This window comes from Sminthopsis crassicaudata, chromosome 6 (assembly GCF_048593235.1).
Source record: "Sminthopsis crassicaudata isolate SCR6 chromosome 6, ASM4859323v1, whole genome shotgun sequence".
In the NCBI taxonomy this organism is placed as follows: domain Eukaryota; kingdom Metazoa; phylum Chordata; class Mammalia; order Dasyuromorphia; family Dasyuridae; genus Sminthopsis; species Sminthopsis crassicaudata.
Genome location: NC_133622.1, coordinates 249,318,872 through 249,336,295, shown reverse-complemented (window position 1 = coordinate 249,336,295; position 17,424 = coordinate 249,318,872). Strand labels below are relative to the sequence as shown.

Sequence of the window (17,424 nt, the reverse complement as noted above, 5' to 3'; positions counted from 1 at the left end):
CCTGAAAGTAGAATGAGCTCATTGATGGAAGGTGGGTTCCTTTCCAACTTTAAAATAAATAGTTGGAACTAGAGCTCTTTCCAACTCTAAACTTATGATTTACTTGACTAAAAGTTTAAATAGAAGTTGGATGATTTGATGGAAGGGATTCTTGATCTAGATACAACTATTGTTTTGGAACTTTTGGTTCCAATTCTTCTAATTCCGTGATTCTATTCAAGAGAAACATTCAACTTTTGACAAATTTGACTACCTTAGGGACCCTTTGGTCCTTAGATCTTTAACAAATGCTTTTATATGTCAAACTATGCTACAAAGCAGTAATCATTAAATTACATAATTTGGAAAAACAAACATATCCAAGAGAGGTTGATCAACAGATAAGATCAAATGAGATCAACAACATACAGAAACAAATAGAATAGAGCTTAATAAACACAAAGACTTCAGATATTTGATTGAATAAAAATACAAATTATTAGAAAACTTGGCATCTTACCATCCTAAAAATGTCAAAAATTAGGTACAAACCAACATCAAATGTGGTATTATTAAGATAAATACCAAACACATATGAAGCAGAGTGGTGACATCAAAAACAAATTACAAAAGAACAAGGAAAAAACCCTATCTTTCTGATCTATGGATAGGAAGATTTCATAACCAATTAAGAGATAATCTTAACTGATAAATGGTCAAAGGATATGAAACAGGAAGAAACGAGATAGGAAAAAAAATCGTAGAACAAAATTGTTGGGAGGATACAGGAAAATAGGCATACTACCACTGAAAAGCAATTTCTGGAACTATGCTTCCAAAGTCATTAAATTGTACAAACCTCTGATCTAGGCAAGAGGCTACTATATATAGACCATATAGGCCTGTATATAGACCAAAGAGTTCAAAGAAAGAAAAAAAGGACTTTCTTGTACAATAATATTTATAGCAGCTATTCTTGTAGAGATTTTTGGAAACCAATTGGGTCTATAGAAACCATCAGTTGGGTAAAGGGACCATTTCAGAGAAACTTGGTAAGAACTGATGGAAAGTAAATAGAACGAAGTCAGTCAATAAATATTTATTAAATGCCTACTATATGCCAGACATTGTGTTAAGTACTGAGAATACAAAAAGACAACCCCTTTCCTTTAGGAGTTCACAATCTAATGTACAAACTATATATGAAATTAAAAAAAAACAACAATAATTTAAAAGATGGAAGGCCCTAGAATTAGAAGTTAGAAAAGTCTTCTTGGAATAAATGAAATTTTATCTGGGACTTAAAAAATGAAGGGAAGCCAAGTCAGTAGAAATAAGGAGGCATTCCTGGCACAGGAGTTGGCAAGAGAATATTCCCGCAGCTGAGAGATGGTGTGTTTGATTCATGGAACAACGAGGAGGCTAATGTCATCAGATCAAAAAATATTTGAGAGTAAAGTGGAAGACTGGAAAAGTAGGACCATAGGTTATGAAGGGATTTGAATGTCAGGTGAGAAATTTATATGATATTATAAACAAAAATGTGAGAAGTGAGGACCAAAGATAAAAGTACACTATCTACCTAGCACAAAGAAGTGAAAGGGACTCACAACATAGATAGACATTTTAAGATACAGTCAATATAGGAATGTGCTTTGCTTTCTGTGGTTACAAGTATTTTTCCCTTTTTCTCATTTGTGTTCAATGGAATCAAGGAGTAGGAAGAAAAATAAATGCTTCCTAATTTTTTTTTTAAAGAAAACATATATAATGAAGATGTCATGGAAGAATAATCAAGAAGAACTGGCAACTGAATGGATGGGAAAGTGCAAAGCATAATGGCTCAGGTTGTGTATCTTGGTAACTGGAAAGATGGTGTTATCCTCAATTGAAATAAGGAAGGAAAAACGATGAATTTTAAGGGAAAGATAAATGAGGATTTTTTTGGGACATGTTGAGTCTGAGATGCCTATAGAGAATTCAATGGGATGCAGATGATATAGAATGACAGATTAGAAGGGAAGACTAGGACAAAATATGTACATCTATATATGTCATCTGCACAGAGATGATAACTGACTTCATGGTAACTTCTCCTGTAACTACTGCTGTTGATTCTTATCTCTATAAAGTTTTCACAGGTCTTATAGTCCTACCTAGTATAGACTTCTATTCTCATATATGTGAACATGATAATATTCTTTTCTCTACCAAATCTATCCTTTATGCCACTAAAACTTTTTAGTGAAATTATTTATTATGTATTAAACATTCAGAAACAGTAAATAAATAAATACAAATAAATATTTGTATGCAAATAAAAGAATTATATATGAAGCCATGAATTTCCATTAAGGCTTAGTTTTAAAAACATGTAATAAAGTTAACACAGTAGCTACAAAACTGTCTTTGTCTCTTTCTGAACTTATTTCTACTCTTATGTATTTTCAAAACATTTTCACTGACACATCTTCCTGGAGTCACTATCACTATTTCTCACTCCCCCAGTCCTTCTCTTGTAATAAGGATAAACAAGCAGGACTAATTGGCTGTGTCTGAAAACCTGTCTCATCCCAAACTCTTCTAGCATAATACCTTTGTGCTGAGAAACAGAAAGCTAGATTCATCACTGGGGGCTTCACACAACATTAATCAGTTTTCAAACTGATTTCACAGTTGCACTTTTTTACAAGGCTGTAATCACATTAACTTTGCTTATACACAGGTTAGAGCTTGTTACTTCTGTCAAGTAACCTTCAGTGGCTCCTTATTCTACTTCAGGGATGTTTAATTTGAGATCCATGGCTAAGATTCAGGAGACCTATAAATTTGGATGAGGAAAAGAAAAATCACATCTTTACTTTCATTAATGTCTAATCAAATTTAGCATTTACATCAATTATGAATGTAGGCAATAAACTACAATATTGTCAGCAGGATTCTGTTTGTGACACCAGGAGAAATCACAAGTATTTTCATGTGTTACAAATATTTAAAATTGCATGTGCACACCTCAAATTAGTGTTTATACTGCTCACTAATTTTAAGTTATTTTATAGCCTTTAACTTGCTTGAATTTGAGATGTACTGTTATGTTATTTAAGGTACTGATAAGACACATTACAACAATGCAAAGTTATTAAAATATTTTTTGGTTAACTATTTCAATAGGATGAGTTTCTTTTGTAATTCTAAGCATTTTATTCTCTTCATTTAAAATATTCTTCATTTAAAAATACTATTCTGAGAAGGGCCCAGCAGCACCAAAAGAGTCCGTAACAGAAAAACGAGAGGCATCCTTGGTCTAATAAGTCAGTTTCAACTTTTAACTATTTAACCCCTTTGTCTCTTCTAGTTTTATCTTTTACTACTTCCACTTTCCACTATACTCTGAACCAATGGGGCTTATTATTATTATATATTAAATTATAATTATTATTGCTTCTCAAACAGGCCTAGTAAGTTCCTCTGATGCTCTTTTGCATTGCTCCTATATACTTTATTATCTTACAGGATTAGACCTAAACTCTAAGTGTGGGGGGTAGGGATGGAAAATTTATTTTAAATTTTGATCTTCTCCCACAATGCCCTGCTCACTTAACCAGATATTAGTATTTGTTTTGCTGAGAGAGTGCTGGTTCTTGGTCTCCCAGAAATATCCTGCTCTGGGGGGTCTGGCAATCTATGGTACGACTGGTTTTCACTCAGCAAAAGGCACAATTGCCAATCCAATTAATAAGGAATTCTAGGGGGAAAGATTATTTTTGCTATATTTATGAGCTGTATGACATGTCTAAATAATTAAATACATATTATTTATAATAGGGAATAGAATCTTTCCATCCCCAGCCACCACATATGCTAATAGGGCTGAGAAAGTAGAGGAATGATGAAGAAGCATGTGAGTACCAGGAACCTATACTGCTTAAGCCTCCTGAGACCAGTGGGGCATTACCTCACATCTAAGTAGAGGGAGATGAATGAAACTTAAAGCAATCAAACACAGGCAGAAATCTAGAAAACTTAAAGATAGGCAAAGACAAAAAACACATTAAACTGGTTAAACTTTCATTTCAATTTAAACCAAGCTTTTACAATGTTCTGAAAAATCTTATTTTACTCACTACTCACAGTCTCATTACAAATAAGAGTGCATACACAAATATCAAAACTGTATAGCAAATATGAGAAACCCAAAGATGAAGCCCAAGTAATTTCTTCTGAAAGGCCACTGATCCCTAGCCTAGAGTTTAGTCTGCAGGCTATGAGGTAAAGGAAAAAAAACCAGGGCAACCCCAAGAAATAATAATTCAATAGCTTTTTATGCTACGGGAAACCTCCTTATCACATGAAAGAACATGTGTAAAGCACACCTTGATGACCTAGAGAATGCTAGTTATGCTTAGCACCTCCATCTCCACTCTCTGATGCCTACCTGGAAATGTCCCTAGAAATAACGAGGCTCACTTTAAAATCAAGGTGCCCTTTTGTTTAGGGGGGAAAATTGTTTTGGTCTCTCCTAGGCATTGTCAAATCTTTTAACCGAAGAAACTGACTTGTGGGACAGAGCCTATGACTACTGGCTTCCCTTTTAAATTTGAGATTCTCTATAATAGGAACAGTCTCCAGAAGTCTCAGCACCTAGCAAGGCACTTTGCATGGAGTAAACTGATTAGTAAATGCCTTTTCATTCCTTCAGACATGTAATTTGGTGAGTGAAACAAAAATTATGCTTTTAGAAACTTGTTTCAGTATGAATGTCTTCTAAATAGTGAATAAAACAGCTGACTGAAGGTTAAATGGATTTTTGGGTCCTATATATATTACTTATCCAGGCTTCTTGCAGTACTCCATTTATACTAAAAGGGAATAGTAATTGAAAAGGCCAAGGAAAATAACATTCAAAATAATGTTTCTTCAGTTCTATAAATTGTCTCTTCATCCCTTTATTAACTGCTGCTTCTAGGAGAAGAGAGGCCTTGATAAACTGCCTGTTTCAGTACTTCCATCAGCCTGGTTTTATCTAGGTTTCCAAAGTCTGTATCACAGAGCTGGAGAGAATAAGGTGGAGTGGAATTTAAATTTTGGGAGCCTGTTAAAAAAACACCACTCTATCATTCCTTAGATCTTTCTTTCCTTGTAACATTGAGATATTGGTTTAGGGTTTATCATATTCCAAAGTAACTGAAATTCGAAAGAAAGCTATGCTGATATAAAATGAAGACGGACAAGACAGCTAGTGAAATATTTTTTATGATCCATTTAAAGAAAAAAAACAGATAATTTTGACCCAAATTTTGACTTTCTTTGTCTTGTCACATTTTATACAATTTAACCTAACTACTTTTCAAGTTGTAAATATAAAAAAAATTACTATTATCTAATTAGATATTTTAAATCCAACTTTTGTGGGTAGCAAAATGGATTAACAATCTGCTTTGCTATAGATTTGTTCAGCCAAATAAATCACCCTCAAAATGGCACAGAAGCAGCATTGACAAACAGCACAACGCTGTTACTGTGAAAATATGGATACGCATGCTCACTTTCTATGGACAAGTATGGCCACAGCCCAAAAATTTGTGGGAATCTTTTCAAGACAGAATTTCCTTTAGACTTAGAAAAAGTTTTTCCTCCATTAGAACAACCCTGCCTCCTCTGCACTCAAACTCAAGATTTATAAATACATAGAAAACAAAGTATCATTGACTACCTCATACACAATAGAGGGTTAAATACAAAAATGAATGAGAAATTACAGACTTAAGTAAATAAAGGATCAATTAGAAGTATAACACATACTTTAAAATACAATCCAGAATGGCAACTGGACACACATACATACTCCCTCACTTTCTCACTAAAAGATGAGAGGTAGGAAGGATCCTCTTCCTACTGTTTAGCTACCCATATTCTTACAAGTATTAGGCAATGATTTTTCTCTGAGGAAGTAAAAAACAGATGGGATTAAATTTAATTTATATAAGACAATAGACCTAAAATCCAAGATTTAAACTCCTGAGATTTAGCAAAGACTAGTAATCTCTCTATCCAGACCTATGTCAGGACTTTCCTTCAAGAATTCTATGCACTAGCCAAATTGTATTATGTATGCATAAATTTTCTTACTTCTGATAAGAGTTTCCTCACGAATTAGGTGAGGGTGGTAGGAAATTGAATGTATAATTACAATAACGAAATTTGGCCACAGTGAGGAGTAAATGCCTCTCCTTTAGCAGAAGTAGGGACACAACAGGTATGCAGCACTGTGCTAACTATTTTTGAATTTTTTTCCCCTCCTCTTTTCATTTTACTCAATCACAAGGAAACATTTCCTGAGAAATGGAAAGAAAGGATATGTTTAAAAATAAAAATGATGAAAAAAGGTACAGGAGTAAACTTTTTAAGGGAGGAGTAAGGAAAGAAGTTTCTGAGTTTCAACTTTATACTCTATGATACTGTTTGACTGAAAATGTTCTCTATTCTCCCAATTACACTTAAGCAATTCTAAACCTGTAAAGTCCAACTCAAATGCCATCCTTTCCAAAAAGTCTCCTGGGATCCCTACAGTAAAAAGTAACTCTCATAGTACTTTCCTGGAATCTTAACTTTACATCATACCTTGAGTTATAATTCTTTGTGTATAGAGGCAAAGTAGGGTGGAGTACTTCACCACTAAATTTCTTGCAAAAATCTGTCAAAGCCAATGCACCTCAAACTGTCCAAAGGCATTTCAGTGTTGGTGAATGAAACACTTACCAAGCACTGGGGATACAAGGACCAAAGAGAAATAGTCCCTATCCTCAGAGCATGATTCTCTACTATGCCTTATCCACAAGAGGGCTCCAACAAAGTTACCTACTTTCAGGATGTGAAATTTCTCTGTGGTATAGGCCTAGATTAATTAAAAATTCCATTTATCTTTCTTTCCCAAAAGGACCTCCTTCATCCTTTTTTCCTCAATTCATCTTACAAATCTCCTGCTAAAATGCCACATTAAGAACTGACAACAAAACTGTGATTGCCAAGGAGTCATATAAAGAGATAAAGGTGTATGATTTTAATGTTCTGGAAGGATGAGGTCAATCACTTATTTAAAGCCAAGAGAAGAAGTCAATGTACAAATCTCTTGGAGTACCAATTTTTGTGATGGGAAAGCTTGTTTTTAGGAAACATGTTTGTGGAAATGGCAAAAGCAGAGAGAAACCAAATCAAGTAACTACAACTACCCTTACTCTTTTCTCTACCAAATTTCCCTTTTTAAAAAGGGCAACTTTAACAGCATGGTTTATAGATGATTAAGAAAAATTATAATTTGATCGCTAATCAGGATAGGAAAATTCATTACATGTTATATTTCTAATGGAAAGGGTTACCTGAGAAGTGAGTGAGAAGTCTTGTTAGGAAATGCTCATTAACCTGTTCAGTCTTGCTAAGGCTGGACATCATTTCTACTTCAGTAGTTTCTTGGGTAATTCCAGAGTCAAGGCCAGAAGCAGTCTTGACATCCTGATCCCTCAGGATTTCATGTGATCTCTCTGGCCAAAAAGATTTTGGAGCAAATATTGAGGTGACCATATTTGCTGAGGTTTGTGTGAAGTCTTCTTCCATGGAAGCTTTCACACCCTCTTGTGAAGGTTTTATTATCTCATCATGTCTCCCACCTAATTCTTTAAGGGCCTTAATTGTAAGCTGCTCTTGTTCTAAGTCTAGAGATGTTACTGGCGTGCTCTGATTGAGAAAATCATTCTGAAGTTGATTGCCATTGGTGCTCTGGTTTGGCACAAAACTTTTATTGTCGGTATCTTTGACTCTAGCCTCTTCTACGGTTGCTTCAAAGGCGTTTCCCTCAGATACCACTTTATTTGTTTGGGTTTCTAAAAGAGTCACTACAAGGTCTTCTGGGGAGTCATCACTGTTACTCTCTCTCATGGAGTCTCCTCCTAACACTCTTGAAGTCTCTCCTGGAGAAAGCTTGAGATTCTCCATTTTAACAGGCTTTAGGGTAAGAATATCAGCCAAATCACCAGACAGATTCTCTGGACGTGAAATCTCACTAACTGGACTTTCTTGTAAGGTTTCAAAGTCATCAATAGAATCTCTGAATTTGTTACATGGCTTACTGCTAACATCCTGACTGTATTTATCTTTCATTTCCCTTTCATGTGCTTCTCTCATAATACTCTGATCAGAAGCAGGTTTCTCTGCCTGAATTGTGACACCACCAGTAGCTTGGTATAAAAGGGTCTCAGATTCTCTTTTATCACTTTCAAATGACGTATCTGTTGCAATATCTTCAATGACAGTATCATCCGATTCACCAGAACTATCAGCTTCTATCATTTCTAGTAGCACAGAATTCTGCCCATTGAGTTCAACCTTCAGAAGGTCATCAGGTAAAACTACCTTTTCAATAATCCCCTCAAGATCTGATGATGCATATTTTCCACTTTGAGACTCTGGTAATTTGATAAGTATGTCTCCTCCTTTCAGCACACTCTGCCCCATATCTTCAATACAGACTTTCTTTGCAGAGTCGCCACCATCAGGTGAAACTTTCTCACAGTAGGATGCTGCTGATTCAGTGCGAGGACCATTCTCATGAATGGAATGTATGGGGATTTTCTGAATGTTCTGATGTGCACATGTTTTAGGATGTGACAGTGGAATTTCTGAAGCATCTTCATTTTCATCCAAGCTTGAAGCTTGAGCAATGTTTTCAGAAGATTTTTCTGGTTGTTTTACTTGTGAAATTAAATCCCAAGTCAACATTTCATTGGTGAAGTTATGCATATCACTCACACACCTTGATACCTCTTCTAGGGCAGCAGTAGTTCGTGAAAACTGTCTGGTGAGCAGGGCAGCAGCTGGGTAATGCCTTTCCTCTCGGTTTCTCAGTGGGAGCATTCTGCTACTGTCCTGTGAACTATTTGTAGTTATCTCTGGGTCAGTATGCATCACCCAGCTGCCAAGTTCACTGGTGCTCTCTCTGTAGGAGTCTTTAAATTCTTGATCAAATGTTGCTTTGTCAATAATGACTTCAAATGGGGATTCAGGAGAATCTTTTTCAATACTGACACCACCAAAAATTTCAGATGGGGTCAAAGAATGGTTACTGATACCTTCTGCCTCAGATTGTTTCTGACCTTTCTGCAAAGTGAACTTGACATCAGCATCTGAAGCAGCTTCATCAGCCCTAGACAGTACCTCACTTTGGTTCTTTAATCCTTGGTCTGTATTTATGTAATGCTTAGTTGGACCAGTTTCCTTTATAAGAAAGGCAGGATGTTCAGGAAAACTGGTTGGAATGGATGGACGAGCACAATGTACTTCTGCTTCTGTGTTAAGAAAGCCAACAGCTGGAGTTTCAATCACGGACTCTCCATTGGGTCCATGAAGACTCCCCATCTTTTTATCAGCAGCATCAGCAAAGCTGTCTTTTCCTTCTTTTGACAAAACAGGCTGAATGTCTAATACTTGGCTCTTTTCTTCATGTAGTATTATGTCAGTGTTGTGAATTTCAAAAGGAGAAAAAAAAGAAGTCATGATTTCTGATGTGCCCATATCATAGCAGAGAGAGCTCAATCCCTTGGAAGCCAGGTTTGGAAGAAAACATTTACAGAATACAATACACATAAGCTCGGCAAGCAAAGCAGCATGCTTTTCATTTTTAATCGACATAGGTATATGCACATATTTGTATAAATGTGGGGGATAAAATAATGACCACATTTAATCAACAAGGCATGCATGAATCAGGATGCTATTTCATGCTAACAATGCAATGGGGCAAAATACTGTAGAGGCACAAGGAAGGCAGGGACTTTGCAGAAATATTAACAGAAGCAGCACAAACTATAACACCACTTTTAACTACATGGTAACAAAGTGTTGTTAAAGTTTTGTACGACGTTTATAACATGACTTTCTCAGTTGGGAACAAGTGAGAGGGCAAAAACTATGTAAAATATGTAAATTGAACAACTTAGAACACAGTCTTATATCATTATAATTCTCTATTCTTTTCCTACTTTTACTGTAGAGGTGACAAATATGTTGTTTATTCTCTCAGTCACAGCATGTTGATTCTGATGAAATGCTTTTCTCTTTTAAAAATCTTTGTTATAGGGGCAGCTAGGTGGCACAGTGGATAGAGCATCAGCCTTGAATTCAGGAGGACCCTGAGTTCAAATCTAATCTCAGACACTTAACACTTCCTAGCTGTGTGACTCAGGGCAAATCACTTAACCCCAGCCTCAAATTTAAAAAAAAATCTTTGTTATAAACGATGGCTCCCTGGATAGAAATTTGGAAATGAAGATGATATTAAAAGAAAATGTGACATTTAAAAAATAATAAAATTCACTCTTTTACAAGAATGGTCCCTGGAAGAGCTGGTCTTCCTTCTGAACTGCTGAGGCGAGGCACATTGGGAATCCTCTCTTATGCCTAACAGCCAAAAAGGTCTGTCCTGGATGCAAGAACTGCTCTCAGACATAGATAATTGATTATAGGGTGTAATTTGAAGGGTCTTTAAAAGACCCACCACTTCCAAATTTTTCAAACATTTAGATTTCTTATTGAAGTAAACCAATTGTCAGAAGTCATCTTTTTAATAATCAAATACTCTTGCTAAGGTAACAGATTAGCTATTAATACCTCTAAGAGTACCTCAAATCTACTTTGTATCTTCTCATTAGGATGTAAATTCCAAAAAATATATGCCGATTTTGCTTTTGTCTTTGCACCCAGAAGTGCTTATTATTAGCACAGTGCAAGATATCTCATATTTTATTGATGTTTTATTAGATTATTTTTCCAATTTCATAGCTGGTGGAGGTCCTAGAACAAATAGATTTGGACTGGAGAAGGAAGAAAAAATTCTTCAGATCAGAGAGCTAGTCTGGGTGAGCTCAAAACTGAGTGAGCTCAAAAAATTTTCCTAGGGCTGGCATAGCATATTCTACAACATTACACTCCCATCGTATCTTCCATCAGAATGCAACAATGCGATGTGATTTCAAGTCTCAATCTGCGGATTTAATTTTCACACTTAAAAATAAAGAGAATTGGCAAATCCTATTACAAAGTCACAAAATTTCATTGTTATAACATTCTTTTGAATGTTGTAGTAATGGAATCTACTAATAGGCCACAGTAATCATAATCTGAGGTCAGGAAAAAAAAATATTAAAATTTAGTGGTATACAATCTGTGCAACAATAAAAAATTGCTCAATCCAATTATAATCCATACTCAGTGCTAATGAATAAAAAAATACCCAAATCCAACATAGTGCAACTCTACCAGAATGCAGCAGACATTCAAAGCAGAAAATGAAGTAAACTTATAGAAGCTTGCTCCAATATTATACCAGAACGAAGCTCAGAAACATGACTTTCTCTATTACAAACTATGGCAATAATAACTCAGTAAATTTTTTTAATGGTTACTTATCACTATTCAATAAATATTGTTTGGATTAGATACAGGCTGGAACAGAACAGGTTAGTCATTTATTTCTTAAAGGGGAATTCTGATTTAAGTAAAAGTGGTTAGGTTATGAATGTCTTTTGACATATTTGTTTCCCTGATCCCCTAATTGTCTTCTGGAGGAAGCAATGTGTTTTGTACTCAGTTGGTAATGGTCAAAATTCCTCAAAAGTCTGAGTGAGCCATGTTATCTTGTAAAGAAATAGACATAAAATTAAGCTGGTAACAATGTGTAAGGAAATGTTAAAAAGCTGGATTGTATTTTCAGGCTAAGAACTAAACTAAGTCCTGATTTTAAAATGTATAATTAACACAAACCTTTCCTCAAATTCACCGAAATAACCAATCATAAGTGAAACAATGGTGCCAAAGAGAAAAACCTATAAAATATAGCCATTATAACTCTGGCATAAAGTAAACACTAAATATATACTTGTTTGAGCATAATGTATTACATATTCACTGACCGATAATACAAAAAAAAAATATACCGAAAGAAGCAGAATTGTCTTTTTTACAAAAATTAAACCTTCCCCACTAAAAAACTGTTATTAGTCCTCTTATTTTTTCAATTAACTTAGCCTCTCCCCCCTTTCTTAATAGACCCACAATTTCTAAGGGATATATATATAGTAATCCCAATGAGATATTAAATAAATGGTTCTTCATTAGTTGCTGTGAACAAAAAAGATTTTTGTAATTGTTAGCTGGCCAATCTAGACAGATCCTCAGATGACAAGTAAACCAGCTTCTAATTTTGCTAAAGTTTGCTAGCTTATATTACGAGAACAGTGGAACTTAGCATCACCTCCTTGGTTTTTAATATTGGAAGAAATTGGTTTGCTTAGTTCCTATATTCATGAAAGGTAAAAAAATTTCCTTCTGTCATTTTCATTTTTGCCATCCTGTCTGCAATTTCAGCACAGGATTGTGTCAGCAATTATGACAATGTTTAAATTATTTAGCAACGTTTAAAGTACTAACAGACTTGAGTGGAACCTACTTTTCACTAATTAAAAAAACAAACAAACAAAAAAATCTAAAGGTAATGAATGTGGAAATTTTTTGATGATTTTGTGAAAATACAAACTAATGCTAAATTTAATAAATCTTTCAATTTTCTGATATGACCAGTATGCCTAGCTCTGACAAGCCAAGAACATCATCTCAATTATTCATGGCAGCACTGCAGTCCAAGACTAGATGGCAATACTGTGAGAATCATGAAGAATGAGCTTTACTATAGTTTTCAAAATACTGTACACTATGAAGAAGCATTAATGTTAATTAAATTACTTGGGTAGCATTTTTTGGACTTTTCTGTCTTATTATTCCAAAGGAAACACCTCTGATTAATCAACCACCACATTCAGTAACTAGGGAGGAAAAAAAATACTATCAAATATTGTTAAAAATTCTACTTTTTAAAAAGGGTCATTTAGACTGTACTGTTTTTCAGAGGCCTGAATACCAATAAAAATCCCCACTTAGACATGGCAAACGAGAGCTTTAGATTGAGAAATATAGTGAGCATGATTATATTTCAAATTTCATTAGAAATTTCATCTGAGTCCTTTGTCTCTAGACTGCTTTAAAATCTAAAAACAAAACTAAAAAACTAGTTTTAAAATAACAATTTCTTAATTAAAACTGGAATAGTTATATTAGAAGCTGTACTCTTTAAAACTTTTGATTTTCAAAACTATTATCACCATTAAATTTTAAATTTTAAAATTAAATTTTAAATTAAATTGCTAGAATTTGTTAATATTACCTTGGTTTCCACTGTGGATTAGCAAATATGTGATCTAAGAAAATATTTTCTCTAAAATTTCAAAATATGAAAAAATAGTAAGTTTTTAAGATACTTATTTTCCAACTTTTTCTCCTACTTCCTAAAATTTACTCCCCACTCCAAAATGTAGAATGTTTTGAGAGACTAGAATTGACTTGTGAAAAATACCTGTGCAAAGATCTTAACCTCTTCTTGTCTTGCCATTTGGAAAGGTTAATTATTAGCACCTCACCTTTTTCTATTTGAGATAATGCAACTTATAGACATGAATACTTACTGTCTCTACAGTATAACACTGTAAACTTAGGAACAAATTACAAGGTCAAGTAAAGGTTATAATGAGTTAATTATTCTATCACAAAAAGACAATCACTTGAATGGAATGGGTGATATAAAAATACAGTTTATATAAGTTTGTCACTGCCATACAAGACACAAATGTGCACACACATATAGATCTATATAAGTTTAGCTTGAAAAAAATATTCAGGCATAGGTTTTCCTACACGTGAATTTTTTTTTAATTTTAACAAAAAACAAGAGGGAAAAACAGCTTTAAAGTTTTAAAACGTGCAAAACAGTATCAATAACTTTCAGCCACAGCATCAAAATAGGAAGTTAGCCAGCAGACACTTTGCAGCTAAGCTAGATCCAAAACAACAACAACAAAAAATTCTTTCATACAAAGAAAAATGTTTGGTTTTTTTTAATTTAAAAAAAGGCTGTAACTGGCTCATTTTTTTCCTCTTCAATGCGTGTCCCAAAATTATCAGAGTTGTAACTTCCTATTCCAGATGCCTATACAGTATTGCACTGGCCAGACTGAATGCAAACAATTAATGAAGCATACGCATACTTCATGGCAAGATTTTTTAATTTGTCTGTTCCCTCAATCCTAATAATTTTCTGCAATATTTTCTAAAGATGAAAAGTCTTATGTCATTTTCTCTTGCATCTATTTTTAGTGAAAATAGTTGAAGAGGATAATTATGTATTAGTTGGCGTTTATGCCTCACACAGTACATCTTTAAAATATTACTCTAATAGTCAATTTAGTGATTACATGGCCAAACTAGCTTCTTCAACTGCTCCTAGGCTAAGATATTAACAAAAGAAGTGTTGCTCATCTTTTTAAAAGAACAATCAGTAAACAGGAAAGAGGAATGGAAAAAGCATTTGCGACTTTGGGCAAGTTAGTGACTAAGTCCAGGGCTCAGCTTCTCTATGTCTAAAAGGGGATCTTATCTGCCCTTTGGCAGAGGGCCTACCCTGCTGCAGTCCTTACCTGATGATTTGCTGCAGGTACAACCACCACTTTTACCATTGTAAAATGCTAATTTGTACTTCACTAACTTGGAATACACCAAAACTGCATAGAAGTTTACCCTTCTAGAATTAAAAAGAATTTATTAAGCAAGATTTATAAGGGAACTAATTTAACTTTCTTAAGAAACAGTTTTAAAAGTTACTTTTTATCTCAATATACAAAGTGTTTCAAAAGTCTTGGTGCAATTTTAAACTTTAATAGTTTCTATAGCTGTTCAGTTGCTACATTACTTCAAGGATACTGATCACACTTGAACTTTTCTTTTAAAATCTTATAAATTAGATTCCAAATTCAGCTAGGCCTCCCTCAGTCTAATTAGTGACATTTAATATCTTCCTATTTCTTTATATTCAAGCTGAAGGCTCTGGCTCTATACAAAGAATAATATGAGCATCTCATTGTCTGAACTCTTTAGAGGGCTAGCTATAAGTTCGCTACTGCTCCAAGAAAAAAGATTTTATATAAGTTAAGTTTTCTTCAAACTAATTATGAAGACAAAACACAGAGAGGCATTCTACACATTTGAATCTATTCATTAGCATCCTAGAATTTAAAGCCAGTATTTCTTTGGGATGATTTGCCTCTACTCAAAGCAGCCAAAATTCTCCTTAAGGAATATTCTTTAATTCAAAGTGAACAGACTCTTCTTGATTGCCCTTCTGTTATTTTATTGAAGAAAAGTGAAATCTTCTCAAAGTAGCTAAGAACCAATTCATCTAAGGAAGGTTATTTCTTAATCAGCCTCCAGTGAGTAGATCCCCACATAATAACCAAATCCATAATGTTCACTATTGGCCACTACTAAGATATGCAGATCAGAGAAGGTCAATTTCATTTGTTCAACAAACACAGTTGGGTAGCACTACTTGGACTATCTTAATAGCTTTCACCAAAGGAAAAAAAAAGTGTTATCAATGGGGTTGGGGTTTGAATACCTCATGAAAATTGACAGATAAGTCTTGTTTATTTTTGCTTTAACATTATCCTAAAAACTACCTTTCCTTCTTAAAGAACTTTTCATACCAAAAAAATAAAATAAAATAAAGGGGGAGTGGGTGGAGGAAGAGAAGAGTTGTTCTTCAAGTTTAAAATTATTCTGGAATTCTAGTAACTTTCTGAACCTGAAACCTCCTATAAATAAATTTTAGATTATAAAAATCCTTTTTCTTTTTCAGTCTATGAGAATATATTGTTTCAAATGCAGTGTCTAGAATAAATTCTTTTCTTTTTTTTCTGAGGCAATTGGGGTTAAGTGACTTGCTCAGGGTCACACAGCTAGGAAATGTTAAGTGTCTGAGACCACATTTGAACTCAGATCCTCCTGACTTCAGAGCTGATGTTCTACCTACTGTGCCATCTAGCTGCCCCGAGAATAAATTCTTGCAATTTGTTTCCGGAAACATTGAGTATATGGTCAGTTTAAGATAGAAGCTATTCCTTTCCAGTAATAGTGGATTTTTGATTTCCAAAAATAATATTTATAATAACAACTGAGCACAAAATTTGGTTTTTTTTGTTTGTTTTAAATAACATATATAGCATGTATGTATTGTAATGTAAGTCTATTCTAAGACTTATGTACACTTGAGTTTCAGGAGACATGATTTAACCCACGGTATATACAATTCTGTCTACCATAGTTTTTGCAAAGAAAAGAAATTGGTCAAAAATTCTCTATGTTCATTCACTCATCTTAAATTCTATGTTTCATTCCATTCTGTCCTCCCTGAAGAACTGGAATAACTTTCAACATAAGTAATTCCAACTAGGATTCAATAGCTACAAAGAAAACTCTAAAGTAGCCTTGGGCTATTTAGAGATCATTTAATTGCACTTTTTAAAAGCTGGTTTCCTGGTCACAAAAAAACCTGGTTTTTGGGGTCCACAGTAACACCACCAAGAAAGTAGCATTTATTTAGTAGGACAAATGAGTAAAGTTTACTGCTCCTGCCTCCACATTTCCATCATGCTATCCCACCCTACAAATCACTAAACATGAAGTATACTGCCAATTCCCTTCCCCACAAGATGCCAGATTGAAAAAGTAAAGTCCTGACAACATCTAGGAATAGTACTGCTTGCCAGAAAGCCAAGTGACTTACTGCAGAGCCAATCAGGAGAGAAACTCAAACCTAAGACATTTAATAGTGCACTGACAGGTGCTTTCTGTATAGGCAATGGAGGCAAGGTTACATACTTTTCTTCCAAACACAAGTGTCCCAAGAGTTAAATAACTGCTAGTTATATATGCGTATCTATATATACATTATGTAAATATCACATTCTGGAGTTGATTCCCCATTCTCATCCATCCTCCTGTGTAGGCCCTCCTCCCCCAACCTAAAGGCATTTTGAGCTGTCCTTAATTTTAATGGGCAAAGTTAATTTTGTTTCCCAGGGCTGACACTTAAAAAGTAAACCTTATTTGACTAGCAAATGCTTCCAGAGAACCATGAACAAACAACTGCTGAAGAGAAACACAATGAACTGATTTGCTAATTTCGGTTTCAAGGGATTTGGGGGGGGAGTGGACAATAAGAAACTTGTGCCTTCTACCCCCAGTTACAGCCTCTTTCTGAACATTTTTCTTTCTTTCATTAATGCACAAGAAAATTACAGACTTGCCTTGTGAGGTCGAAAATAGAGATACAGGCTGAGAGGAAGAAACAAAGGAATCTGAAAGAAAATATATAGGATGAGAATTCGACAATCTCACATAGGAATTTCAAAAGCTTTTCTGCCAGATGCAGTAATGCCAGAACAACTTTATTGCTAGATTTCCACTCACCTGGCAGCAAAATTTTATTTCAACATTAAGGACCTCAACTGT

The 17,424-nt window shown here is 34.5% G+C and overlaps 1 protein-coding gene across 5 annotated transcripts in view; it reads right to left on the bottom strand.

Annotated features, from left to right (window-relative positions):
• The window catches only part of RTN3 (reticulon 3), a 44,051-nt gene that overhangs the window by 13,132 nt on the left and 13,495 nt on the right, over window positions 1–17,424 (bottom strand). The window contains exon 1 of one of the 5 annotated variants that reach the window (XM_074273336.1): window positions 7,356–9,467. The exons of the other annotated variants lie outside the window; for them this stretch is intronic. Within the exon in view, the coding sequence (XP_074129437.1) occupies window positions 7,356–9,387 (2,032 nt within the window). The 5' untranslated portion in view covers window positions 9,388–9,467. Of the gene's footprint in view, window positions 1–7,355; window positions 9,468–17,424 lie in introns of those variants that run through there. 5 annotated transcript variants of the gene reach the window in all.